Genomic DNA, 27,908 nt, shown 5'->3' with positions numbered 1-27,908 from the left:
CAGACACCTTCAGTGCACCTAGTACCAGCGGCTCGGGAGCAGCGGGCAAAGAGCGGCGCCACGGCTGCGGGAAAGGAGTGCGGCTCCGGCTCGGCAGGATGGGGCGCCCGGTGCCGGCTTCCTGCGTGAGGTCTCCGTGACAGGAAGTGCCGCCCCCGGCCGCAGCTTCCAGTATCCAGGAGACGCCGCGCTGGAGCAGCTTGGCATGCGATGCACCCCGGCGGCAGCAGATGCGGAGCCCGAGCGGGTGAGTGCAGTGCCGGAGGCCGCCGAGGACTAGTCGGGCGCACGGAAACATGGAGGCCGACTGTGTATGACGGGGAGCCAGGCAGCATCTGCAGGCTTCCCCGGGGCTGCTGGGACAGGCGGAGGCGCACACTGCTTCCATAGCAATAACTTTAGTGCCCCGTTATATAGTGATGGCGGCTGCCCGTCCGCGTAGATCCTCCGGCCGGCGGAAGAAAAGTGCTGCATGCGGAGCTTTTTCTTCCATCCAAAAGGCAGAAATCAGACGGACCCCATTGTAGTCAGTCCGACCGGAGGCAACCGCTCCGCCGCAGGGACTCCCCTTCAAGCTCCCGGACGGAGTAGAAAAGCGGAATCCCCATGGCAGATGTGGACTGCCCTGGCAGCGCTGCGCTCCATGGAGGGGTCGTTACGTAATAAACCAGTATTAGGCTGGGGTCACACAGGGCGGTTTTGCTGCAGCAGATCCGCCCGCGGCCGCTAATCCCGGGATTAGCCAGCCATCTGGATGAGGTTTCTCAGAAATCTCTTCCACACGGGACGGCTAATCCGCTGCGGTAAATCCGGTTGAAACCGCGGCTGCGGCCGCCGCGGTTTCAAAAGATGCAGCATGTCTATTTACCTTTTCTTTTTTGTTTATTTTCGTCACGGCCGCGCTCTCCTCTATGGGAGCGCCGGCCGCAACGGAAAAGTAAGAGGCCGGGCCGCTTCAAAGCCGCCGCGGCTTAAACCACGGCGGTTCTCCCGGCGGAAATCTCGCGTTTTTTGCTGCGGCCAAACCGCGAGATTTCCGACGGGAATCCGCCCCGTGTGAACCCAGCCTTATACACTCAGGACCCGTTCCCACCAGCCTATGCATGAACCGCGGAGGGGGTCACACAACGTCTTACCGCCGTGGAGGCGGCGGTGTGCTGGCTATAGTTGTGTATGGTGACAGCGTATCTCACACCGGCGGTCATTAGTAGTGGGACTAGTTACCTCAGCTGTCTCATAGCCGCGAACTAATAGGGGGTGCAGCGGGTGCGGGCGCACCTGGGCCCAGGAGCCCTGGGGGGCCCGTAAAGTGTCTCGTCCCCATATTGCAATCCAATACCATCAATGAAGCTTTATAGTTGAGGGCCCAGTTCCAGATTTCGTACTGGGGCCCAGCAGCTTCAATTACGCCTCTGCGTAGGGCTATACACGCGTAATACATGGTGAAATGGAACGTGTTCTTTTTTCAAGCGCGTATTATTCGCAATGTCTATACGCAAATGTAAATGGATCAATGAGAATCGATGTGAAATTACACTCATGGGAATGAGCCCGCAGAGCGACACGTCCTTTCAAAGCGTCATTTTCATCATTTACCATCTTTCACTAACATATCCAGTTCCTCATTAGTCCCTCCTGGCAGCAGCAAGGCACATAGCTCTCGCATCGCTATCGGTGTATTTATGTCACTTCACATTTCTGTGGCGTAATCGCTACATACATCAATAATAATAATCTTTATATAGCGCCAGCGTATTCCGCAGCGCTTACAAAACAGGAGAACAGATGCAAAACAACAATTGCATGCAGTTTGATAGACAGTAGGGGTGAGGGTCCTGCTCCAAGGAGCTTACATACTACAAGTAATGGGGTGATACAGAAGGTAAAGCGGCTGGAGATGTGCACGGTATGGCGGGGTGGAGAGTGAGGGATGCTATACACATAGACAATGGTCAGGCAGTATAGTGGCAGAATCAGGATGAGTGGAGGTGTCGGTTGATTACGGATAGCAGGGATTGCAGTCGGTAGGACAGGGAGCATGTTATCAGGCGGAGTACAGAGGGGTTTGGTTTAGGAGATATGGTGTGCCTCCCTGAAGAGGTGCGAGTCAGTGATTGCCCGGATAGTTTTGGTCGTGCGTTCCAGAGGACTGGTGCTGCTCTGGAGAAGTCTTGGAGGCGGGAATGAGAGGTTCGAATTAAAGGGGCACTTAATCAGACTTCGTTAGCAGAGCGAAAGGTGCGGGCTGGGTGGTGGATTGAGAGGAGGGAGGCAATGTAGGGCGGTGCGGTGCTGTGGAGGGCTTTGTGGATGAGGGCAGTGAGTTTAAATTGAATTCTGCATTTGCCGGGCAGCCAGTGCAGTGACTGGCACAGGGCAGAGGCGTCCGAGTAGCGGCTGGACAGGAAGATGAGCCTGGCTGCCGCATTCAGGATGGATTGGAGAGGGTAGAGTCTGGTGAAGGGGAGGCTGGAGAAGAGGAGGGGGCCGAGAACCGAGCCCTGGGGGACCCCAACAGCAAGGGGGAGAGGAGGTAGAGCCAGCAAAGCAGACACTGATGTAGCAGTAAGATGGGTAGGAGGAGAACCAGGAGAGAGCAGTGTCCTTTAGACCAATAGAATGAAGCATACTGAGGAGGAGTTTGTGGTCAACAGTGTCAAATGCTGCAGAGAGATCGAGGAGGATCAGTAGGGAGTAGTTGCCCCTCGATTTAGCAGTCAGGAGGTTGTTTGACTTTTTTTTTTTTTTTTGTGGAGGCGGTTTCTGTCGAGTGTAGGGGGCGGAAGCCAGACTATAGGGGGTCAAGAAGAGAGTATTCTGATAGATAGCTTATAAGATGGGAGTAAACCAGGCGTTCTAGTAGTTTGGAGATAAAGGGGAGGTTGGAGATGGGTCGGTAGTTGGCAGCATCGGTAGCGTCAAGAGTCGGAGTGGGGATATGCTGGCATGTTTGAATGAGGAATGGAAAATGCTAGAGGTCAGAGAGAGGTTGAATATAGTGGTGAGGTGGGATATGACCATCAGGGAGAGGGACCGGAGGAGGTGCGAGGGAAGAGGGTCACTAGCGCAGGTGTTGGAGCGAGCAGAGGAAAGCAACCTGGAGACTTCTTTCTCTGTCGTTGGTCTGAGTACAGACAGTGAGCAAGAGCCTGGATACAGTACTGACGAGACTAGGGTCAGGGCTAGTCTGGGATTGGGGAGCTATTTTTTTGCCGGATGTCATCATCATCATTTTTATGGCTGTAGTCCCCAACCTCAATCGCCCCGTACGAGCAGCGTTCTTTAACTACTGAACACATTTTAGTCCTCATCCATATCTCCACTTCATCCTCTTCACACAAGTGGTTTCTCTACCGCGTTATACATTGCTCTGTATTTTCCCTGCTGCGCCATCTTTAGTGCGTGTAAGTGCGATGTGCATGTACCAAAACCAGAGCGCTGTGTGTGATGTGCGTGTACCACAGCTTTGTTTTTGTGTGTGGCGTGCGTGTACCAGAGCTGTGTGGTGTGCGTGCGGGTAGCAGAGCTATCTATAATCTATCAAAACGCCCTAGAGGCGCAGTGACAATGACTTCATCACAGGTCCTAAAACGGCAGCTGTGTGCTTCCAACTTCAATCCCTATCACTGTATTATATTAGTAAGTGGCGCCACCAGAAACACTGCTACTATAATTTCCTAAGAATTACTAGTAGTAATGTAAACCAACATGGAGGTCTGTTGTGTGGCCCCCACTGGCCTACGTTTGAAGACATTGACAGAATTTTTCGCAAGCTTCCGCTTCTTAGTGCGTCTAATAAGATATTTATCGGTAAACCACATTCCAGTGAAGTCTGTTGTACAGGGGGGGGCCACGGAAAATTGTCCTAGCAGCACACTATTATGAAAGCTGTCTAAAAGAAAATCTTTGTTGCCTGTAGCAACGAATCACAGCGCAGCTTTCATTTTACCTCAGCAGTATAAGAAATAAAAGCTGCGCTGTAATTGGTTGCTGTGAGCAACAAAGATTTTCCTTTAGACAGCTTTCATAGTGGTGTGCTGCCGGCTACCTCTCTGTGGTCTGGTGGGGCATAGTGTGCAGTTACATAATGCATACACAAGCCACCCCACATCAGGCTAAGGGCTTATGTCCTCGTGCATATGCGTAAAACGGCGAGGATCTCCCGCACTGTTTTACACATATGGAGGACTTTCGCTCTGCCTGCAGGGACCGCATATCAGCGGGGCATGCACTGCGCATGTCCAGGAATATGGTGCACAGACATGTGCAGTGAGATTTTATTTTTTTCAAATTCCGCACAATGTTCAGAGCAGGGATGTGTTTCGAAACCCTGCCCTCTCGCAAGCAGAGAAAAGCAATTTGGAGACTTCTTCCTCTGTCACTGGTCTGAGTGCAGACAGTGAGCAGGAGCTAGATGCAGTGCTGACAAGACTAGGGTCTGGGATTGGGAAGTTATTTCCTGACGGATGTCCTCAATTTTCTTTTTGAAGTAAGCAGCCAGCTCTTCAGCACTGAGATCCGTCACCGGGGGCTGCGGTTTAAGGCTGAGAAGGGAGTGAAAAGTATCAAAGAGCCGTTTAGGGTTGTGAGATAGGAGATGCGCAAGGTGGAGTAGACTTGTTTGGCGTGGTGGAGGGCGAAGTTGTAGGTTCTGAGGATGAATTTGTAGTGGGGAAAGTCTGTGGAGTTTTGAAACTTCCTCCACAGCCGTTCAGTACTTCTAGAGCACCGCCGGATGAACCGCGTTTCAGGCGTGAGCCAGGGTTGCCGCGGTCTATATCGGATGTCTTGAGTCACCGGGGGCGCCGCTTCCTCCAGGGCATGTTTGAGGATGTTGTTGTAATGTGCGGCAGCCAGGTTGGGGGCAGAGAGGACTGTAGGGACTCGGCAAAGTATTGGGTGTGAACGGCCTGAAGGTTGCTGTCAGTACGGTAGGTAGGAGGGTCTGGAGAGATGCTAGGGAGCTTGACAGAGAAAGAGAGGGGGTTATGGTCCGAGAGCGGAAGAGGGGAGTTAGTGAAGTGGGAAGCAGAGACACTGAGGAAGACCAGATCAAGAGTATTGCCATCCCTGTGAGTGGGAGAGGCTGTGAATTGAGAGACCAAGGGAGGAGGTGAGCGATAAAAGCTGAGCGGGAGATTGGGTCATTAGTGGGGATGTTAAAGTCTCCTAGGATGAGGTTTGGGATTTTGCAGGATAGGAAGTGGGGGAGCCAGGTAGCGAAGTGGTCCAGAAACAGGCTGTAGGATGTCCTGAACCTATCGCTGAGCTGTCCTTGTCCCTCATTCCACTTCTAGGGGGTGACTCACTTTTGACCATCACTCCAGCAGTGGAAGCAGTGTGCCGCTCCACAGCAAAGGCAGGATTAAAGTGCTCTAAGCCCCTAAGTCTAAGACCCCTAGGTCTCCGGACATGAATACGGTCGTTGCCAGTGCAGAAACTAAACCTGGATTCATCGCTGAAGTCAAGACAGTTTTACTTTGTAGCAGTCCAGTTTCATTCACAACACCACTGCAAATGGAGGAGACCTGTCTCTGGATAGCGGACAACAAAACATTTGGAGCTGATCATGTCTGTAGGACTATCAGACAATCCTCTCTTCTGGTGGTCTGTTGGGGGCATCCTGAGCCCGGTCACCTTGTGTGCCCTCAAGCATCCACTGGTCCCAACACCTCCTAACAGTCTGGGCAGAACGGCCCAGGTGGGGGGCAATTCTTCGATACGACCATCCAGCTTCTCAAATTCCAATAATGCGCCCCTCTTGGACTCCGGTAACGGGGTGAAATCTCTTCTCTGCGTTGTAGAGGCATCTAGTTGTCAACAAGATCTACACAAGCGAAAGAAGAGGTCACTCCACACAAGGAGCCCCTGAGAGCCTTTTTATAGGCCAAGGGGGGAACCAGTTTTAGGGTCTTAGGGGACAAGACCGTTCATGTAATCACACCACAACTCATCATTTACATATCTGCATGTAACTGCATGCTGAGTTTTGTAGCTAAACGACAACCTCTTCTAGAGCCTTGTTTTTTTTGTGCTTTTTTGACAGTTTATATTAGATTAGAGCATTTGGAGTTCACCTGGAGGATGCTCAGGAACCCTCTTTATAAGCAGGAACAGAGAGACCCCCAAAAATCCATCATGTGGCTGTGTCAATGTGGCAAAATGTATTTGTATATTTTTTTCAACACCAGACCTCTCCTGTATATTGTAATATACATATGAGAACTCCGATGTCGGACCTCTCTTCTGCATAGTGTTAGAAATATGTGTTGGACCTCGCCCGACATGGGAGCTATGCAGGGAAATCTCCATGTCGAATGAGGTCCGACACTGGATTGGAAAGGGTCAAAGGAGTTGTGCAACTTATTCTATGTTTAGCAAAACGGTCTACCTGTGTGAAAAAGGTAGTAGCGGAGCTTATAGCGCCCCTGCCTTGGGTTTCCCCATGATGTAATGTATACATGCTGCAGCCGCCAGTGTATGGGACATCTCAGTCTGCTGCAGCCAATGATAGAGCTCAGTGCTCAAAACACAACATACAAATGTAAACTTTGTTTTTTATACAGCTTGTCCCCGTTGTGAATTTGACGCCACATTTTCTGAAAAGTCCTATGGCTGAAGCCTCACAGGCAGTATAAAAATCAATTGGAAAATCTGCTACATAATGGTTGTAAACTTGGGCCATGTGTCTGCTCTGTGCGGATTTGAACATTCTCAGCTGTATGTGGAATAGGTTCTATATGCCCTCGCCCTCGGACTGTTGCGAGCCATTGTTTGCATAAAACGGGGTGATTCTAGCAGGGCGACACACCGGTGGTGCACACCGAGCTGCTGCCGACAGATGGGGATTTTCCTGTGAGTCGGGCATGTCTGTCAGATTAGCTGCTCAGTTATGTCATGGCAGCGGAATAAGACAGACGGGCCATGTGACTACTCCCGTGTATCATACTCTTAAAGCTATTGTACCATTTTCTCCCTCAGTAACCGCCAGCTGCAAAAATGAGGGATTTAACGTTTAGCTAAAGTAAATACCATATTGGTATCAGTTGAGAGTAAATATGCTCAAGCCACATCCAGAACAGCCATTGTAATTCTGCTGGTTGCCAGTAGAGCCAATCAAGAGTTTATCATTAGACCTGCCCTTAAGGGCCCATTCATACGGGCGTATTTTTTGTCCGTATGCTTTTTTATTTTTTGTTTATGCATGTTGCCAGGCGACAGTGAGAAAGGAAAAGTGACTACAGTTGGTTATTCTTGCAGTTTTTTATGTGAAAAAAATGGATGACACAGGGATGGCACACAGACCTGACAAAAGTGCATACAACACATAGTAAAACCAGTCCATTTTTTACAGCTCGATATTGCATACCCCTGAGGGGATGCTCCTAACACCTTAGTTATAACCTGTAAGTTATATTCTAGTTAGAGTACTTCCTACATACATGTGCTGTACAGAACCTGAGCCTACATTATGGCAGGAGACAAGCAGGCAGAAAAGGTTGTGATGTGGCTGCAATATGAGATATAATGTAACAGCAGAATTGTGTGTACAGCTCTGGATGTAACTGGAGTACAAGGAGTTCTGGTGATGTCACATTGCCTGGGTTCTGAGTCCTGCTCTCACTCCTGGGACCTCGGCTTCACGTCTTATCGCAGCAGGTGAGGCAGCATCAAGGTCTTGAGTTCCTCTTCTGAGCATTGGTCTCGGTTTTTAGGAGATTGTCCCGGCCCTGTAAGAGGCTTGGCTCAGTACCTGGAGAAAAGGTCTCACCCTATTATACCAGTTATGTGTCCCTCATGATGTTCCACTGTTTGTTACAATGTAGCAGCCTGGAATCCAGGACAGAGGTTTTCTGCTGTTGTGTTTAGCTCATGCATTGACACATTGTGTCAGATATGTTTGTGTATATGTATAATATTATATTCATTGGCTGGTTTGTTTGTGTTGCAGGATCTCAGGCTCCCTCCATTCCCAGGTGCGGAGTATCGAGTCCATTCAGGGGACACCTCAGTACTAAGAGTAATGGTAAGCACTCCTGTGGGGAGAGCCCTGTGGAGGTCCTGGTCCAAAAGAGAAATGGTCTCCCTTAAATACTTTTTCTTTTTGCTTCTATTTGATATGATGCTTCATCACTCTTGACATAAAGTTACTTGTATTTGTTCTTTCCTCCGGTCAGCGTTTTGTATCGGCCACAGTAGCCGTCTGAGTGACCAGTACCAGATCCGGGACCACATGCTGATCCACTACAATAAAATCCTCTCTGCTAAAGGTACGGCGCCCGCAGCGATCACGGTGAGGAGTCAGCGTCTCCTTGTTATACATCAGCGAGGCGATGGGGGAAGGGATTGTGTATGATTGGCGCTCATGGCCCTGATTGCCCCGTGTCCAGGGGGAATTCCTCCCTCACTCTGTGTTTTCTGCAGTCAGTTTTACAAATCGATTTCCTTTTGCTTTATGGCTCCTGACAGGATTGTTGGGTTTAATAGTCTAGGGAGAGTTTCAAGAAGTTGTTTTACCGTCTCACCGCTCTTTGCGGGCGCCTGGGAAGCCTGTCCCTCCAAGGGCAATCTGTCATTATTGGGGGGGGGGGCATATTGTGGATGCACTGTATACTCATTCACATGGTTTATTAATGTCATTCTCCCCCATGCCTCGGTCGCGTCACTGAATTCTAGAATAGCTTGCACACTAGCTTCTACAGGAGACGCTGATCTCTGATTCCTGCTGGACTTCTATGAATAGTTTATTATTTTGTTCTGTTGCTTCGGATAGATGCTCTTTTATCACTACAGATAGATTGTGTTTATTGTTGACTTGCCGCGGGAACAGCAAAATAGAGACCGTGAACTCTGCGATTTACTAGTCTGTAATGATGGATTATTATAAACATGGCACAGATTTGCAGGATTTATTGGAACTATTATTACAGATGAGAGGAGCAATAAATGCAGCTTTTACGTTTGAGATGTTACATAAAATATACCCCATTTTTGTGTCTGCATCTAAAGTAGCCTTAACCCATTATCAGCCCAGGATGTATATGTACCCCGGATGGGTGCGTAGGGTATGTATGGAGTGGAATTAGCAACCGCATCTTAGACAGCTAATGTCTGACTGCAACAGCTGCGGTCAGTGTCCCTATCGCGCTACCCTTCTTCCAGTGATGAGATTGCAAGGTGGTGTTCCGTTGTCATGGCCAGCAGAAGTACCATATACTGCAATACTGTAGTACTGTAGTATATGGTATAAGCATTTAAACTATCGCAAGCTCAAGTCTGCTGTGGGGAATTTTGTGTTTGTTTGCTGCAAAAAAAAATAAGATTTGAACGCTTAAAAAAAACGAAGCAAAAAACTTTTCCATATTTAAAATAAAATTGAGACAAAAAAAGCACACATTTGGTATCGTCACATTCATAAAAGTCCAATCTATCAAGGTAATATATTATTTATCCTACACGGTGAATGTCGTCAATAAAAAATTGCACAATACCAGAATTGCTCTTTTGGGGTTTTTTTGTTTGGGGGTTTAAAGTCTTATAACAGTGCAGGAGTGTTATAAGATAAGTGACTGATATCTCTTATACATATGTATGTAAATATTACTGAAGGTTTTTCACACTGGAGATATGTGGCAAAGTAGTGGCAGGCAGTGAGGTTTCTATACTTTATTTACTCCTCCCATAGTATAACACTAGTCCGCTTCTTCCGTGTCTGAGAGAGGCTAATAAAAAGGAGCAATAAATTGTAATAAGCTGCACATCAATTGGAATGATGATGGACATCGGTGTTAGTACCCCTTTAATTATTTTCATTTATTAATTCTTGTATATTTTTTTTCTAGCTGCCGTTGACTGTTCCATTCCAAAGAGCATGATAAAAAGTATAAAATGTAAGCATATATCTTCCACAGGAACTAAACGCTACTGTCTTTGAAAGAATGCTCAGCTTCTGTATCTTAGCCTATGATCTGTTACACTATGTGCTGTATCTAATCCTATCCTGTGTGATGCTGTCTTCTGCTGTATATAAAGGTGGCCAGTGTCAACCAAACCTGATGATTTCACTGGGACCTGCTGACAATGTAATGTGTACAGGGGTATTAAGTTGCATTTACACACACAGATGATCGCTCAAATTCATCAGAAATTGACAGTTTTGAGCGATCATTTTGCATTAGCTACTAATGAGTTAATCAGCCCTTTAGTACCTAATTTGCATGTATTTAGAGAACAGCGGGTGGTCTGCTCTCTAAGTACATCCTGTTGTTCTCCAGGGGGACAGCAGCTGAAAGAATGCTATCAGCGCTGCCCGCGGAGAACTCGCCGTGCGGTCCCTCTTATCGGGTACAACGATTTCATGCTTACCTGAAGTCAGCGATGGATGAAAAGTGCACGATGGGCGCACATTTATACACAACGATTATCACTCAAAAGATGGCTTTTGAGCGATAATCGTTGTGTGTAAAAAGGCCTTTAGAGTTCACCGTGCCCAGTCTTTGTTATCATGGGGAATAAGCCACTGCCAGAGGTGTCTCGTAGAGGCTTACACGAGATACTGTCGTCTAAATAGTCCCCCATAGTCCCTATAGCGTACGAATGTCTGTGTGCTTTTACACAGCGTGATTGTTGTCGTTCACTTGTTCAATGTCACGGTAGCTGAAGCGCACCCCTCCCTGCAAAGTTATTCACTATTTGTTGAAAGACAAACAACTGCCTGTTTACACCAGGCGATAATCAGCAAGCGACTATTTTTAGGTAAGCTCAAATGAAGCGACTAGTGAACTAATTTTTGCTAATCAGTCAATTGATGGCCATATTTACATGGAACCGTCACTTAGATCCACTCTTTGCAGCGACTATTCAGACGATGGTAGTCTCGTGTATAGCCACCTTTACTTCTTTCTTCCTATTGGGAACATATGTGGTGACAGGATTAGCTGTTGGCTGAACAGCTATCTAAAGTGTATGGCCAGGATAATCCGGTCATGTATGATAGTATCTGCTGAGCTACTCTTATCTCATTGTTGTGTGATACTCTCTGCCGAGCCGCTGTACCTGTCTTTGTTGCCGTTGTTCGAGCGGAATGCTTGGCTGACACCTCAGGTTTGGGGACGTTCAGGCGCTATATGGCCAGTTTCCAAGGTCAGTGTTACCTGGCACGTTGTGGCTGCCTTTCCTGCTCCTACTGCACTGACTTGTTGGACCTGTCACTCATCCTGTGATTGTGTCCTCGAGGCAGGTGACATGAATGTGGCGTTCTGTTGTCTTGAGTTAATGTAATTCTATGTTGGTTCATATGACACCTTTTACTTTGCCATCATATTCGTGATCTGTCTGGCCATCTGCACAGGAAATGTTCTTCATCCTGGTAATTCCTTCTTTATAAACCCTTAACTGTGAGAAGCATTAGGTCTATCCAGGATATCAGCCTCTAGATGGAAACAAGAATTTCCCATTCACTGACAGCAAGCAGAGATTTTGAAGTGGTGAAGAACGAAGCACAAAATATATCTGAAAGTTGAAGAAGTTGCCTTTTATACAGTAATCAAAATTTCCTTACAGAAGACTGGATGTGTTTTGTAATGATAAAACCTCAACCCTAAACTAGTAACGCTACATAACATCGTATTCCCACAGGGCGCGTTTATTGCCGGAATTACTGTGACTGTCCTTACAGAAATGTGTGAATGTACCTTAGCTGTACGTTCAGATGTAGCAAAATGGGTGCAGATTTTCTGCAGTTGGACACCTGCATCAAAGCCATGTCAAAATCCACAGCAGTAGTATGTTGATATGCAGCAGACTTCACCCCTTCAACTGAAAGTGTAGAATCTGCAGCAAAAACTGCATCAAAGTCCTCACCAGGGATACGGATTTTGACACTGTTTTTGTTGCCATTTTGATGTTGACTACAAGAGCCGTCCGGCTGTGGCTTAACTTCCTAAACACATGAAGCCAAGCTGAACGCCCGTCCGTAAGTTAGGTTGGACAGGAAGCCAAGCTGAACGCCCTTCCGTAAGTTAGGTTGGACAGTTATTGAAGATACATGGGGGGGGGGGGGGTCTGTTTTATATTTTTTGTGCTTCCTTACAGGGTTTGTGATGTAGATGTGTAATTCTAGCAGGGTGGGTATGAATAATACGAACGCGCTAACGACAGCACGTAGCCTAATCGCGGTGGTATAGAAGGGGTTAATTCCTAGGTCGTTTTAATTAAAACTGCATTACTTTATTGTTGCCCATCCAATGTAGATTTTGCACTGTTTATCTGGTGGTGTTTTTGGCGGTTGCGTCTGGTCATTTACATGAAGCAATGTAGCTAGAGGATGTAGTGTCCTGGAGACGCTGATGCGCTCCTCGCCTCCGCAGATGTTTTGTTAAAGACGAAAGAGATCAAAGTAAATTGTGTTTTGTCTGATGTAAATGTCACGCTGAGCCGGGAACGCTGGAATACTTATGTCACCTGGTGTCCTCCAGCCTCCATCCACACCACCCGTCTAACCAACCACACGGGTTTATGATTTGCTTCTGATCGCTACTCTATACCAATATATATTCTTGTTGCATTCAAGCTTTCCTAGCATTTAAAGGGACAGGGATTGCTTAAACATGGCCGTCTACTTGATGTCTGTGATCTAAAAAAAAAGCCTCTTCTGTCCCTGGCTTGTCTGGTATTGCAGCTTATCTCCATTGAAGAGTATGGGTCAGATCTGCAATACCACATAAAGCCTGCGGAAAGGTGTAGCGCTGCTTCTGGGGGAAAAAGTTGCCATGCTTTTCTAAAGGTGGAATAAAATATATCTCTGCTTTCACACATGCGTTAGGTGTGAGTTAGTTCAGGGTTTTCTCGCTGTGCTTTGTATTTGGAGGAGAGAAGCGAAAAAAAACATCAGTTTTCCATTGATTTCAATGGGTTTAAAAAAAAAATCTGCTTCCATTCAGTCAGGTTTCCCTTTTTTTAACAGAAAAATAATGCTGCAGACTGCGCTATTTTCTCGTAAAAAAAAACAAAAAAAAAAACAGAAACCTAGCAGAACGGAAGCAGAGAGAAGCCTTTCTGGGTTTTTTTTTTGTGTGCCCAGAATACAAACAGATGGAAATCTATATCTTAGCAAATATTTGTACCGTGTGTTTGCACATATTTGAGATATTACAGTTGAAAATGTGAATAAAATTTTTTCCAATCTTTTTCCAATTTTGGCACTTTTCATAAATAAACACAAATTCTATCAGTCTATTTTCACCACCTTAATGAAGTACAACGTGACGAAAAACAATGTCAGAATCACTTGGATATGCAAAGCCTTTACGGAGTTATTCTGTGTTAAAGTGACACATCAGATTTCCAAAATTTGGCCTGATCATTGAGGCACAAACAGGCTTGGTCACTAAGGGGTAAATGTACTTTCACAATCTCTACTTGCAGCCAGTGAAGGGAAACATTCTTGTAAACTTTCAGAGAAACCGTTCCTGGTTCGATACTTAAAGGGGTTGTCCTGCGCCGAAACGGCTTTTTTTTTTCAATAGGCCCCCTGTTCGGCGTGAGACAAACACCAGAGATGGATTAAAAAAAAAAAAGTTTAGTACTTACCCGAATCCCCGCTCTGCGGCGACTTCTTACTTACCTTACCAAGATGGCCGCCGGGATCTTCACCCACGATGCACCGCGGGTCTTCTCCCATGGTGCACCATGGGCCTTCTCCCATGGTGCACCGTGGGCTCTGTGCGGTCCATTGCCGATTCCAGCCTCCTGATTGGCTGGAATCGGCACACATGACGAGGCGGAGCTACGCGATGACGCGTAGAAGGGGGCGGAGCCAGAACTCCGCTCGTGCCGAGACCCAAGAGAAGGGAGAAGACCCTTCTGCGCAAGCGCGTCTAATCAGGAGATTAGACGCTGAAATTAGACGGCACCATGGCGACGGGGACGCCAGCAATGGAGCAGGTAAGTGTATAACTTCTGTATGGCTCATATTTAATGCACGATGTATATTACAAAGTGCATTAATATGGCCATACAGAAGTGCTTAACCCCACTTGCTTTCTCGGGACAACCCCTTTAAAACAGCTAAAGGTTTGTTACAGTTGTATCAGTTTCAGGAATCGTCTAAGTTAAGAGGTTTATAGGTGAGAAGTATTTTCCCATACAACTGTGATCAGTGGGGGTCCAGTCTCATGGTGAATGAGTGAAGCAGCAGTATGTATACACGACCACTGCACCATTCTATCTCCTGAGTGCAGGGGGTGCAGTAAGCCTGCAGTGAGGAGGTGGGGGTCACAGTGGTGACTATTACATGTATTTTCTGGTACAACCCTTTTAAATAGCCTGAACTCTATTCTGATAGTTTGTTACAATGTAGCAGTGCTGGTAAAAGTTATGCTGCTGGTGTGTGGTCTGCAGGAGATCAACTGCTATGTTATACAGATCTCCTTTCCAGGGCTTTTCTCTTAATTTCTGTTCGGTATCAAACTCTTATCTGGTGATCTTGATATTTATAATGTTTCTGTATTTGTTTTGAAGACAGCGACCAGCAGAGACGGGAAAGTATGAAGAAGGAGGTAGCGCGGCTGGAGAGGACGTCATCGCACTCGGCTGCTTCTTCTCGACGTCGCTCTAGAGACAGCTCAGATTCTGTAATACACTGGAAGGTGAGGTGGTCCCGCACTATGGTGCCCGTGTTATGTAGAGTCTGCTGTCAGCTTGTAGGCACCGCCCTTCCCTAACAACTTATCTGTGATGCGGGGGTGGTTACTTTTTCCTGCTCCACTTTGAAACCTTTTGTTGGATCTTATTATTTGAAGTGATGAGCAGGGACCTTATACTGCTCCAAAACTTTGGGGTAGAGTGTCCAAGCATAAGTGGGTTGTCCCGTACAGGCTGCTGGACATCGCTTACAGAGAAAATGAAAGAGCTTGTATTACAGACTAAGGGCTCATGCCCACGGACGGACGGAGCGGGATACTTCGCAGTTTTTCACCACAGAAATAAACAAAAAAGTCCCTGCTGGCGATTGCAGAAAAATGTGCTTTTTTTGCGGTCTCCATTAATACCATATTAATAGAGACCTCCCGACGTGCAAACATGCAGTAAAATAAAACATGCCACAATTTTTTTTTCTCCCGCAGCAGAATCCCGCATGTGAGGACTGAGCTCAATAGAACCCAATAGCTGCCTTATTCTGCTGCGGATTTACGCCATGGGGAATGTAGCATAAATCCGTTCGTGGGCATTAGCCCTTAGACTTTAAAGTAGCTTTCACCTGTGGCAAAAACTGATGATGGGAGTATTAACAAGGGCTAGAGGCTGCACCCCATGGCCCCCCAGGGGGGTAGGAGGGTGAAGCTGCTCCCCATGGACTGTCTGTGGTGGGATGGGGGGGGGGGGGGGGGGGTGGCAAGGCTGCAAACCACAGGCTGTCTGGGGGGAGATGCAAGGCTGCGCAAGAGGAATGGGCTGCATCCAGCATGACAGAAATTGCGCACAATCATTTGGATGGGTTAATGCACATTGGCTTTTTTTTTTTTCCCCTCAATGTTTGGTCTCCGGTACATCGGGCAACACACTGATGGGTGGAGTGTCTGATGTGAGTTGATCCCAAGAATCTGGGGTGCAACTTTAAAATCGCCCATATGCGTGTACCCTAAATGTTTGGGGTTTGAACACCGTAATAACCAACATAAAGAGTCTTCATTGCGTGTAATAAAATGTACAAGAAGCTCTTGGAACATCCATAGAATACATCCCATAAATGTTATTTATTGTACATGGGATACATTGTAGCTGCAAATAAACCGCTCTCTTACATTTTATGGTGCCTGAGGTGCAGACACTTCCAGCATCTGATGATACTGAATATCCGCTGCCCCGTGAAGCGGTCTGTGCCGGCACATATATCGCCTCTCCAACAAGCAAGACATTCTTTAATCAAGGGATTTTATTATTTTACAACTTGTCTTTTGGTCAGTGATATTTTCCAAGTCTGTTTCTACAACTTTGGAGCGATTCGGTATAAGTGATATGAGGGGATTGCAAAAGTATTGACACCTTAATATAATTTTATCTGAAGGCGTGTTAGCAATGGTGAAGTCCAAATTGCTTCTAGTTTCCCCATGTCTCCTGGGCTTCAACTACCATGTTTCCCCAAAAATAAGACATCCCCTGAAAATAAGACCTAGTAAATGTTTTGCTGACACTAAATATGCGGCCTCCTCTGAAAATAAGACCTAGCTCTGTCCCTGCTGTGTGAATCTGCTGTGATGAGCTCCCCCTGGTGGCCTGAAACTGCAATACCGTCTCTGCTGTACAAGTGGTCCAGTAACTACTTTGGGTGATCGTTACAGTCTCCAGACAGTGTGTGGGAGCCAGGTACTTTACAGTCCTTATTTTTTGTGGCCCTGTGTGTGTCAGGCAACTTGCGTGTCACTTTGATTCTTTAGGCGGTATTCGTTGCATTCTCCAGCCAGTGTGTACGTGGAAATAATGGCAGTAACTACAAACTCTTGATAGGATTCACAGTTTGTCTGGTTCTGCTGGTTTGTGATGACAACTACTGTACAGTATATAAGAAATGTGCATTTTTTTTTTGTTCAACAATAAATGCAAATTCTTCATGGAAAAATAAGACATCCCCTGAAAATAAGACCTAGCACATCTTTGGGCGCAAAAATTATTATAAGGCACTGTCTTATTTTCAGGGAAACAGGGTATAATGTTCTTACAGAGTTATTCCCATCTGAGATTTAGAATGTTCCTCCGAAATGTGGCTTGTGTTTGCTGTATAGACCTGAAACGAACAAGACCGTCCTCGCTGTGACTAAATATAAATTTGCGCTAGTAATGCGAACGTGCAGGAAACAAAAGGATGCAGATGGGGACAGAGGAGCAGTCACTGTGTTTTACCCAAGATGGTAATTACGTTATTTACTCTTCTCCTTGTTTTGAGAGGAATCCCGCTGTGATGCGTTTGTTTCTAGAAGCGCGAGGATGGCGTGTGGTTCCGGGGGAGCACGTCCACAGCCTGCAGAGCCTCAATATTTAATCTGTCAGAGCGATTCATGTTTCCACAGCAACCACTATTTTTGAAATTGTCAAGTTTATCTGCTGAATTGTTACCATGAGAGACTTGGGCGGATGAAGCGGCAAGTTAAATATTCCTCTGGGGTCTGTTTTGTTAAGAAATTATTTTATTAAAGGGAGCAAAGTTTTTTGTTTTTTTTTAATTTTTTTTTTTTGCTTTTTTTCCCTGCACTTACAGACTGAAAAAAGTTGCATAAGTATTCCCCCTCCGGCTGGATAGTAATGCCTCATTTAAAGGAAAATTTGTATTTAGGACCAAATTGCACACACACAAATTCTAGTGGAATCTGGTTCTAACCGCAGCTGAAGACCGTGCGTACCTTTCTTATGGACACTCGCCGTCAGTCGTGTGCAATACAGCTTTTTTCCCCGTGCTGTTGCTAGGCGTTGACATTGCTAATGGGCCGCGGATTGGACAGCATCCATTGACTTCAATCGAAGCTGTCTGTGTCATGTCTGCAGCAAAATAGAACCTGCTGCAATTTTAAATCAACTCGTGGAAATCACAATCGCTATCTGCTCATCTGAGCGGAGATGTGAATGTTCTATTCCTGCAATGTGTGTGGAATACCATGGACCATCTGCGCAGGTAACTATTGCGGATTCCGCAAGTCCAATCCCGTCGTGTGAGACCGGCCTATGAGCAGAGGCTTGTAGAGCTGCTGCACTTCAGCCTTGATTTACAGTGCTAAAAAAAATGTAATGAAAGAATATTACAAGATTAATGAGACACAAGATGTCTGGGCAGGTAGTGTCCTTTAACCCATTAAGGACCAAGCGCAGTAAATATACGGTTCTTGGTCCTGGGCTTCAAGCTCATCCAATAGTAAAAAATACGACGCGTGATTTAAGCCCTTGCTTCTACAATCTGGCAGAAGCTGTTTTTGTTTTTTAAGCCCCCCTTCTCTTTTCCCAGGTCCATAGCATACATGCACTAGAAAGTGGAAGTGTTTCTTCCACAACACAAGCCAGCTGTCACATGACCGCTAGGTCCCCCTGTTACAGCAGAGCTGCAGGGTCCTATCAGACCCTGATCAGCTCTGCCAGTGACTATTGTCACTACAGGGGGATGTTTTCCCCTATAACTGGGGCTCCTATGGATGCTACAGTGGAAAAATGTAAAAAAAAAAAAAGTGAATGTCGCCTAGAGGTCTTATATGACATCATGGGGGTCATAGATGGTAAAAAAAAATAAAAATACAGAATAAAATAAAAATCTATACATAAAAAAGAAAATCACCCCAAACCATCGCCATATGCGCCCTTCAATCCAAAACTATACATATCAAAACATCTGAAATAAAGGAACCCGTTCCCATACTTTATTTTAGCATAAATATACTAACTAAGAAAAATAACTAGAAATGTTAATTTTTTTTTTACCCCCAGTAAAACTAAAAAAAACTGGGGGGAAAAAGTAAGTGAAAAAGATATTACAAAAATAGCAGTATATGTCATGGGGAACCAAAAATAATTTTGGTAGCTAAAGGAAAAAAAATAGGGCATCAAAACCACCATATGGGTAAAATCCCTAAAAAAAAAAAAAAGGGTCTGGTCCTTAAGGGGTTAAATCATTGAACATCAAAAAGTTCAGTAACTTTTGTTTCAAAGCCTTATTGTTTTCAAGGTCTCTGCTTGCTGTTAGGGAATGGAAACATTTTAGTTTATGTCCAGAGGCTAAAAACATGACCTACCAAATATATCCCGCAGCTGGGGGTTTGCATCCAGTATAGACTGATGCATTTTACTTGTACTCATAGTTTGTTACAATGTTTTAGGACAGGAGAAAGTAATTTTTGCTGCTGATATATTTAGGGTTGCCTAAACTAATCCTTCTCACAGCTGAGGGTCCGTTACACTACATGAAGTCTGTACTGCTGGATGGAGTGTTCGACCTTTTATAGAGAGAGGTTAACCTGTAGCATCGTGAGATCATGACCGCTCGCAGCCAAGCCTGTGACTGTGGGTGTCCTCTCTAGTACTTTTGCACACGACTGATTACAGTCACCGGACTATTATACTAACTAATGTTCAATAGGCGACCGCGGACGTGATGTCTTCAGGCCATGCATCATTCGCTCCAGCTGCGCTCTGTACAATCCCGCACAATGTCAGCCACCTTTATGTCAAGGACCTCTAATTGTTGTGACAAAAAGCTATTTGGGCTAAAAACTTTGTGTAAATTGTGGAATGGAAACCGCGGTTAGAATGTTTCTGCTTCCTGCCACTCGTTCTCTGTGTTTTCTACAGAAATGTTTACACCTAATTTGTGTTTTTTCAAACAAATAAAAAGAGCAGCAATGACACATACAGATGATCGCGTGACAACAGCGGCTTTGGTGGGAGGACGGCGTGTCCCCTCTTGTAACGGTGCAGGCAAATTGCTGCAATTTTAGATTTGTTTACAGCAATAAATCACATTCCTCTTGTGTGATTGGAGTGATTTTCTGAAATTGGCCCATTAGTGAAGGATGGCAGTGTCTGCGTTGGTATGTTGCTGTGGTTTCTGCATTCTCTGTCTCTGGAAAGAGGTATTCTCTCTTCAGTCCTTGTGCTCGCTGGCGCTGCTAGGCTCCAAATGGTGGTCGGATATTATAGACTCTATGCTACAGTTTCTTTAGGCTCAACAGTCCAGAAGTTACAGAAATGGCAGAGATCACATGGTTTACATAACTCCCATTCACTTCTATCGGAGTAACAAAGGGTGCTAAGCTGTTTCATTAAAACCAAGCCACTTCCAGTAGTCTGAATGCCCTGGCTAGTGGGACAGGGTTGAGGACCTCTCTCTAACTATGGGTGTGGTGGTCAGTGGGAGGACAGTAGCATATCTCAGGTGCGAGTACCCCTTTAAAAAATGTTCTTGACGGATCCAGCTGATGGCTCCAGCATGTTGTTGGGGGATATAGGGGTTGGGTATCTGCAGTCTTTAAGGATTTATTTAGGTTTGTTTTGTCTACTGCAACATACTGTTTAATGATCAGAAACCTGAGTTGTAGGTGAATACCTTTTCAAAGCACCAATATAGGACATAGTGTTTTGGGGGGGGGGGGGGTTCACAACAAAAATAAGCCAGTTTTATTGAGACCATTGGGGTTCTATTCACAGGATGTGCGCAAATAAGCGTGCATAAGTTTGCAGTGTATGTACGCTCGTGTGAATGAGCCCTTATTATGAATTATATCTTAGACTAGCTGATATACCCGGCTTCGCCCAAGTTATTTGGTACAGGTGTTTAGCTGTTTGCACAGAACATTTAATGAAATCGTGGTTATTTCAGAGGAACCAAGGAATAAAATATGTATACACATAAAGGAGCGTTGGATTCTCCTCAGACTGCATGTACCGATGTCCCTCTAGGGAATGTGCCACCCTACCACTCTCCTCACTTTTTACCCTTGAAGGTAACACCTCTTTTATCCAAATTTACCCCCCAACTGGGGGTTGCCCTTCTTCACCTTAAAGGCATGCTCCATCATGCAGTCCATGGCTGCTTCCTTATGTACAGCCTTTCAGTATATGCACATAGGTCAGTTAGATTCTCTTCAGTACGCAGATCATTTCACAAGGCTTTATGGTTTCTGAGAAAAGAACTGTCTCATATCGCGGATTTTCACACAGTTTTTCACACTTAGAATTGAATATTGTACTTGCGACCACTTTACTTTTCCTATTTAGGACATACAGAATGCTCATGCCAAATTTCAAGTTTGTACGACACCAGGAAGTTAGAGAATTAGGGGTCAGTCAGTGAGGGCTTTTGAATATGTATATATAGATATATATGCACTTAATTGTTTTGGATATATGCTCATTGTCAAAAGAAATCAAGCATCTAGAAGTTGTCAGAATGGAATATAAGAGCAAAAGGAGAATTTATTGTGGAAAACTGACCCGCTGAAGGGAGGCTTGGATACAATATGTGATACGGGCGGGCATGGAGGCATACAGGTTCTGTATGGTATCCTGTGGCATTTCTGTCCACATTTGCTAAAACTGAGCCTCTAGATCATGCAGATTTGTAGGTTGTCAAAATTGTTGTCCGAGATGGTCCCATGTGTTCTATTAGTGGTAACAGAGGTGACTGTGGGTGGATGTCAACGGCATGTACATGTAATGTAGGCAGTAGATGTAATGGGTGCCATGAGACTTAATGTCCTTCAGCCAAGACACACGGGTCTATAACCATGGTGCCACGTGGCTCTGGACAATGAAACACAGCTGCTTATAGTTGTCAGACGATCCTCTCTACTGGTGATCTGTCCAGTGAGCCCAGATGCCTTGTGCCCTTGCCGTCACGCATCCAATGGTCCCAACACCCCAGGTGGTGGCAATTCGTCAATATGACCATCCAACTTCCCGCAATCCAATAATGTGCCCCTCTCAAACTCTGCTAACTGGGTGAAATCTCTGTGACTGCATCAGAGACGTCTAGTGGCCAACGAGCTTCACAGAAGCGGAAGAAGAGGTCACTACATACAACTAGCCTTGTGTGCAGACAAGGATGGATCCACTTTTAGGGCCTCAGGTGACAAGACCAGTTTTGTGGCTGCAAATTATGGCACATGTCACTGTTGCAAAATATTATATTTATTTATTTTTTTTCTCACCCTTTGTTTTGCAAGTTGCCAAGAAAAGTTGGCAGGGTAAACTGGGAGGGTTTGTGATCTCTATTAATCTGACAGATTTCTTAACCCCGTTATAACAAAGCCGGTTTGCGCCTTAATGTCCAACGACTTATTACATTTTTTTTCAGCCTCTCGTTCCAAGAGCCATAACTTTTTACAAGTTTTTCCGTAATACTTTGTTTTTTTTTTCTATGTTTTGTTACTTTTGTACACAAAAAATAACTTTTTTTTTTTCTTTTTGCGTTGCTGCATACCAAGATCCATAGCATTTTTATTTTTCCACCGATGGAGCTCTATGGGGGCTTGTTTTTTGTGGGATGAACTCTAGTCTTCATTTATCCAATTTTTGGGAACATTTAGCATTTTAATTCTTGCCTCTACAAAAAAAAAACTGAAAACCTGCCATGTTTATTCCCATTCACTGTCCAGTATAAATATTAGTTGATAGGTGGTTGTTATTTTTAGCCACTTGTTTGTGCTATTTAAAGAAATCTATATCTATCCAAAGACTTTTTAATGGTATGATTTGTTGATTCATGCAACTTTTTGATTGCTCTTTATTCCTTTTTTTTTGTAAGGAGAGAGACAAAATTATCTATACACACCCTGATTTTTTTTGTATTTTTTTTTCTTCCATGACGTGCACTCTACGGGTTAACTAATGTTATAACTGTCTTCTCTAGGTCATTATGAACGCGGCAATAGCGGGGGAAGTTGTGTGGTGATGGTTTAAATTTTTTTTTTTTACTTTATTTTTGTCCCACTAGGGAACTTGAATATCAGCATCTTATATAATTCTTCTGATACACAATTATACATCAATATAGCAGTGCAGTAGAAACACTATGCAGCTGAGCCTCATAGGCCACCATAGCTGACAGGACTTAGCAACTCATCGGGACCCCATGTCACATGGCAGGGGTCCGATGGGTGACAGCATTTCACATGTTGCGGTCGCACTGACCGGAGCTTGTAAAGGGTCAGACAGCATCCCCGCTGTTAGAGCAAGTGCCGGACTGTCAGACAGCCGATAACCCATTCTCCCTAGCACGGGAGACCTGCGCCAGGCTTTTGATACACCTAAGTAAAAAGACTGTGCTGTGGAATAAAGCCCCTTAACGTCCGCTGTCAAGACGTATGAGCGGTCATTAAGTGGTTATTCCAAACTGGTGAAATCTCCCTCCATCATGGGCCTCTTTCACACGAGCATGGTTTTAGCGCAGTTTAGGTGCGTGAAAAGATCCGTCGATTAGAACCAATGGTTTCCTATAGAAATGTTCACATAAAGGAATTTTAGATGCGCAAAAAGCTCGCACCCAACAAGTATAGAACATGCGACTGCAAAGCTCGCATCTAAGGTCCGTGCTGCGTGAAACGATAGGACCCGACCTATCTTTGGTGTGAGCTGCGCAGGAGTTTCCATAGACTCCCCTGGAAGATGGATAACACGCACCACGCAGCTCCCGATCGTGTGAATGGACAATCTCGGTGCTAATTAAGTTCGAGACTTAATAGCTGGAAATCACCTGTTAACACTATTTTTAGTGCAGTATATCTGCGATCGTTTCATGTGCCGATACTGTGCTAAATCCCCGCCCGTGTGAACAAGGTCTTATAGAAAGTTATTGAAATTCTCATCATTGTAATACCGATGAATAACGTCTGCTTCTTTCAAGGACACCTACGACCCTCACGCTTATCTCCTGAGACATTCCCCTTATTCAGACCCAGGACCCGTTTACTCTCCCAGCTCCTTCATCTCCTTCCCAAGACATCTCAGATCACCAGATCACGCTGGCAAGCTACCCGGAAGACACACAGAGTTCTCCAGAATGCATTGTAGCCACAGTACTGCCGCCTGGGTCAGTCCCTGCAAGTTCCAGGACAACCAGATCAAGACTTATAACGGGGATGTTCTGGAGAAATACTCCCATCATTTCACCAACAAAGAGCGCCCCTTCACACCCCGCATCCTGAAGACCCAAGCCAAGTCTGCATTAGCCCAATCCCGTTATTACACGCAGCCCAGGAGGAGGAGAAAAGGGACCGCAACCGAGGCAGAGACCCAGACCGATCTCAGCAGGTCAGGGACAAATGAATTCACCAAAACTGCAGGTTCCACTATGTAGTAATGTCCTTTAGTATACAACACATGGTCAGAAGCAGGTGCACCCCCTCTCTATTGTAAGGTTAACCATTTTGCCATTGCCTTTGCATTAATTCTAATAGACAAGTATTAGAATGGCTCTCAGCATTGTCTAGTATCTCCCATAGTCTGGAGATGAACTGGCTGAGATTGGTTGGAGTATCCATAAACTGCGATAACCAGTCCTAAAATGCAATAAGAAATTCAGTACATCACACCCCCTGTGATGTGACTGGCTCTGTTTTCTATGATTAGTCATCCTACCCTTAAGACCCCCTGTCGCAGACAATCAGAGACCCTCATTTAATGTTATCATTTGCAGCAGTTATAACTTTACTCTCTAATTCATTTTAACTTTTTTTTTTCTAGTTTTCGACACACAGAAGAGATGGAGTCCCAGCCAATCAGAAATCAGGTAACCAGTAATCTCACCTGTGAGAACGATGTTCCCTTAACACCTTACCGACATCTGCTGTACATGTACGGCAGATGCTAGGTGTCATTGTGTTGAGCGGTCTCAGGAGCCAAGCCCACTCTATACGGAGTGCATTTTGGCTTTGATAGCTGAACCTGGCTGTGACAGCAACATGTAAAAGGCCCCTCAGAGGGAATAATCCCTTTGTCACCCATAAGATGCCATTTGGTTAAGGCCTATTTACATGCAAACGATTGAAAGATTGACAGTTTTAGTCTTTTTGCATAAAGTGCTAATGGACACTAATATCCATCAGTACTTTATAATCTTCATTTGCGTGTAAATGACCCTCCCAAAGCTGTTTGCAGATCTCAGCAGGTGGTCTGAGCTCTACACACAGCTCCATTGTTCTTGCAGGGACTGTCAGCAGAATACAATGGAATCTCCAACTCCCGTGCAGAACACAGCATGCAGTACCTGTTATCTACTCTCCAGCTGAACAATGGATTGTAAGCTCATCTTAAAATCCTCGTTAAGCCGAAAAGTAAACTATGGCAGAGTTTACACACAACAATTATCGCTCATATGCCATCGTTTGAATGAATTGTGAGCGAAAATCTTTGCGTGTAAATGGGGCTTAAGCCTAGGGCCTTGTGAAGGGCTGGATGCTGCTTCTTTTTGTACTGAGATTATATGGAGAATGCTTGATGTTTGTGTGTAAATGACTGCTTTCATACCTTAGGAACAGCAGTTGAGTGATGAAGAGGAGGAGGAACCAGTAGAGCAGCAGCTGTCCTTCTCCAGGTATGAAGTACAGACCCCTGGTTTGTGGGAGGCAGGAGTTTTTCACCATGCAGCTTTGTTTTTGGGGTGCTATACTGTTATCCATAGCAAGCAATCATAAAACTAGTGAGGAGTATCAGCCAGTTTAGGGTGGGCACATTGGAGGGATCATTTAAGGTCCTGCCAGGATTATATGTAATGAAGTGTTCATGAGAACAGTGCCCAAATGTTCTAATAGAGTGTTTCAGTAATTGTGTGTTTTTTCTAGGTTCTCTTCCAGTGATTTCAAGTCTCCATCTCCTACGCTCCAGAAGATTCACTCTGAGTAAGTCAGTGTTCGGAGTAGTGTGACAGCAAAGTGGTCGTCTTACTAGTCTACCATGACATATATAGTGTAGATGGTAAAAAATTGTAGGATTTGGGCTTTTCCCACATTTAATTTATCATATATATGCAGAGGGGAAGAATTGGCGTACCTCAGCTTTGTGGCAGATGTGACCAATGAAATCCTGACCCTTGGACTATTCTCAGACAGGTGAGTCCTTATGTGGTTTAGGAGGGGATCAAAACTCATTATGCTCTAAGTATTAATGTCTGTTTTTAGGGTGTTGGAGCGCGTCTTTCAACAACATCTAGAAAAAAACAGACATCGATTGGATGAGGTAAGACTCTTGGGCTTGATGACAACACTTATGTTCTGAAAAAAATATTCTGTAGTGCTGCATGGTACTGGTGTATCTTGTCTCCACCAGAGTTATGGGTGGAGACATGGGCTGGCCTGCTGGAGCTAGAGGGTACGCGCGCAGCTCCAATTGACTGCCGGATCCACACCTGCAGCAAGCTAAGGACATTTTCTGGCCCTCTGCTCTGCTAACCTTAAGCAAGTATGTTCCTCCTTCTCCTCCTGCCCCGCTCGACTACTTAGTCCCAAGCACTTTCCCCACGCTCTCCGGCAACCCTGTTCCTCTGGCCCCCACTGTACTGTCGGTCATTTGTCCCGGCCAGTTATCAGCCACTTTTGAATCTCCTCAGCTCCGTGCAGGTGTGGTATCCGGCAGCCAATCTGGAGCTGTGGGCATTCCCTTTAGCTCCGCCAGGCAAGCCCATCTCTCAACCCATAACTCTGGTGGAGACAAGATACACCAGTAACGTGCTGTATACCTTGCTCCTGCCACTATTTCCCAGTCTGTGCCCTATGCTTTACTAGCTCATGCCATATAATTACCTTCTTTCACAATATAGGGTAAAATGTGCCACCTGCTGGACATTCTCAGGGCAGATTTGCAATGCAAAGAAGAAAGTGACCTGAAATCAGTTGTGAACAACCAAGTAGACGCCAATTCACCTTGGGACGTGGTTAGGAATGGGAACTTCCAGGAAGAGGCCTCTCTGTATCCAAATGGTTTGTTCACCAGCCAGCATCTACACATGGACTCTTTACCATGTACAGATAAAGAGGTCAAGCACCAGCATCCAGATGATGCCCTCATTGTGTCAGACACAAGAGACACTGAACTTGAAGACTATGTCCCAAGAGGTGCAGATGTAGAAGATGGTGATCACCACCAGGAGGGCAATGCCCAAACTGATCAGGGAAATAGAAGTGATTGCACCCTCCATCCATCACATGATTACATCCTGACTACTCTGGATGATGGAGGATCTCCTGCACATGAAAATGTTGATCACCAAGTGATCGAAGCCTCTGAGGACAATCTGTTAAATGTCAGTGGTAAAGATCATACCTTGGATGAACAATGGGGCAACTTGCCCATCTCTAGACAGGTTTCTGAGGAAACTGAGGACTTAGAGACTCTTGAAGACTTGCAGCAAAGCTTTTCTGATGTCATCCAGGTCTCTAGAGGAGATGATGTCTCAGAACCAGGAGAGAGGAGCGCTGCTGAAACCAACAGTCAATCAGATTAACTTCTAGAGAAATAAATACAAGAGCAGAGCATGCTGCTGCTTCTAAATATTTATATACGGGTAATAACTTGCAGCTAAGAACAGTAGACTTCTGTAGTTTTTTGTTTTCCTCTCAATTTAAGGGTCTGTTAACCCCATTATCAAGGTAGGTTTGTTACAATGTATTGGCTACCTGAATACATCGTAACAAATTCTCAGTTGTGTGAGCAGGACTGAAGCCCCATTTACATAGGAAAAATGTCGGCAACCGATGCCCGACACTTGTCCTCGCATGGACCTGCTTCCATGCTGCTGCACAAGAGTGAGTATCGTTGGCTCGCAGCGGGGAGGCAGAAGATGATTTAACTCCTTGCGCTCCCCCACCCCTTTCCAGTCACTTAACACAGCGAACGTTCAGTTTTGAACTGCTGCTGTTTATACTCATCGTTCAGGATTTTATGCAGCCTAAACTATAAGTGATGATCCTGAACAATGATTGTTCAGTACTGAACAGCCACTGTGTTAACCACTTGCCTGTCATCAGGCATGCGTTCAGGAGGAAAAAAAATGTAATTGTTCTATGACGCATTCCATGCGATGCACAAGAGCGGCTCAGCCCCCATGGTTATCCGCTGCCACTGCTGTAACAGCAGGGTCAGAGGATTTCTTCACCCTCCCCGTGGGGAGTCCCCTCATCACTGAACACTGTGACAGTGCTGAGGAGACTGCCCGTGACGTTTTGATTTAAGCCCTTCCTCCAAAATTATCCCAAAAGTGTGTGTAAAAAAATAAAAATAAAAAAAAAATACACACACACACACACTCCCCCCTCTCTGCCGCTGTCTGGGTCCGGCCAGCGCCAGAGGGGTGAGTACATATGTTTTTATTTATTTTTTACACAAGCTAGAGATGATTTTCAGGGAAGGGCTTATATTTCAAGCCCTTACCCCCCCCCCCC

At 45.4% G+C, this 27,908-nt stretch overlaps 1 protein-coding gene across 2 annotated transcripts; it reads left to right on the top strand.

Annotated features, from left to right (window-relative positions):
* The first annotated feature begins 49 nt into the window (after positions 1-49).
* SPATA7 (spermatogenesis associated 7) lies at positions 50-27,908 on the top strand. 2 transcript variants are annotated; one of them, XM_066607588.1, is made up of 12 exons: positions 50-247; positions 7,952-8,026; positions 8,178-8,270; positions 9,843-9,890; positions 14,521-14,648; positions 23,378-23,784; positions 24,217-24,262; positions 25,005-25,066; positions 25,314-25,370; positions 25,503-25,580; positions 25,650-25,707; positions 26,288-27,908. In XM_066607588.1, the coding sequence occupies exons 1-12, from the start codon at positions 211-213 to the stop codon at positions 26,969-26,971; spliced, it is 1,773 nt and encodes a 590-aa protein (XP_066463685.1). In that variant the 5' UTR covers positions 50-210; the 3' UTR covers positions 26,972-27,908. The 2 variants fall into 2 exon arrangements, with proteins under 2 accessions (XP_066463685.1, XP_066463686.1); XM_066607589.1 differs by lacking the exons at positions 23,378-23,784; positions 24,217-24,262.

Source organism: Eleutherodactylus coqui, chromosome 6 (assembly GCF_035609145.1).
Source record: "Eleutherodactylus coqui strain aEleCoq1 chromosome 6, aEleCoq1.hap1, whole genome shotgun sequence".
In the NCBI taxonomy this organism is placed as follows: Eukaryota; Metazoa; Chordata; class Amphibia; order Anura; family Eleutherodactylidae; genus Eleutherodactylus; species Eleutherodactylus coqui.
Note: the sequence above shows the minus strand (reverse complement) of the source record. Positions and strands in the feature narration are given on the sequence as shown.

Bases quoted from the DNA above. Each gene is read 5' to 3' on its own strand.
- SPATA7 (XM_066607588.1), top strand. From the start codon at position 211: ATGCACCCCGGCGGCAGCAGATGCGGAGCCCGAGCGG. The intron at 9,891-14,520 runs GTAAGCATATAT...TTTGTTTTGAAG, and splicing joins CATGATAAAAAGTATAAAAT to ACAGCGACCAGCAGAGACGG. The intron at 23,785-24,216 runs GTCAGGGACAAA...TTTTTTTTCTAG, and splicing joins ACCCAGACCGATCTCAGCAG to TTTTCGACACACAGAAGAGA.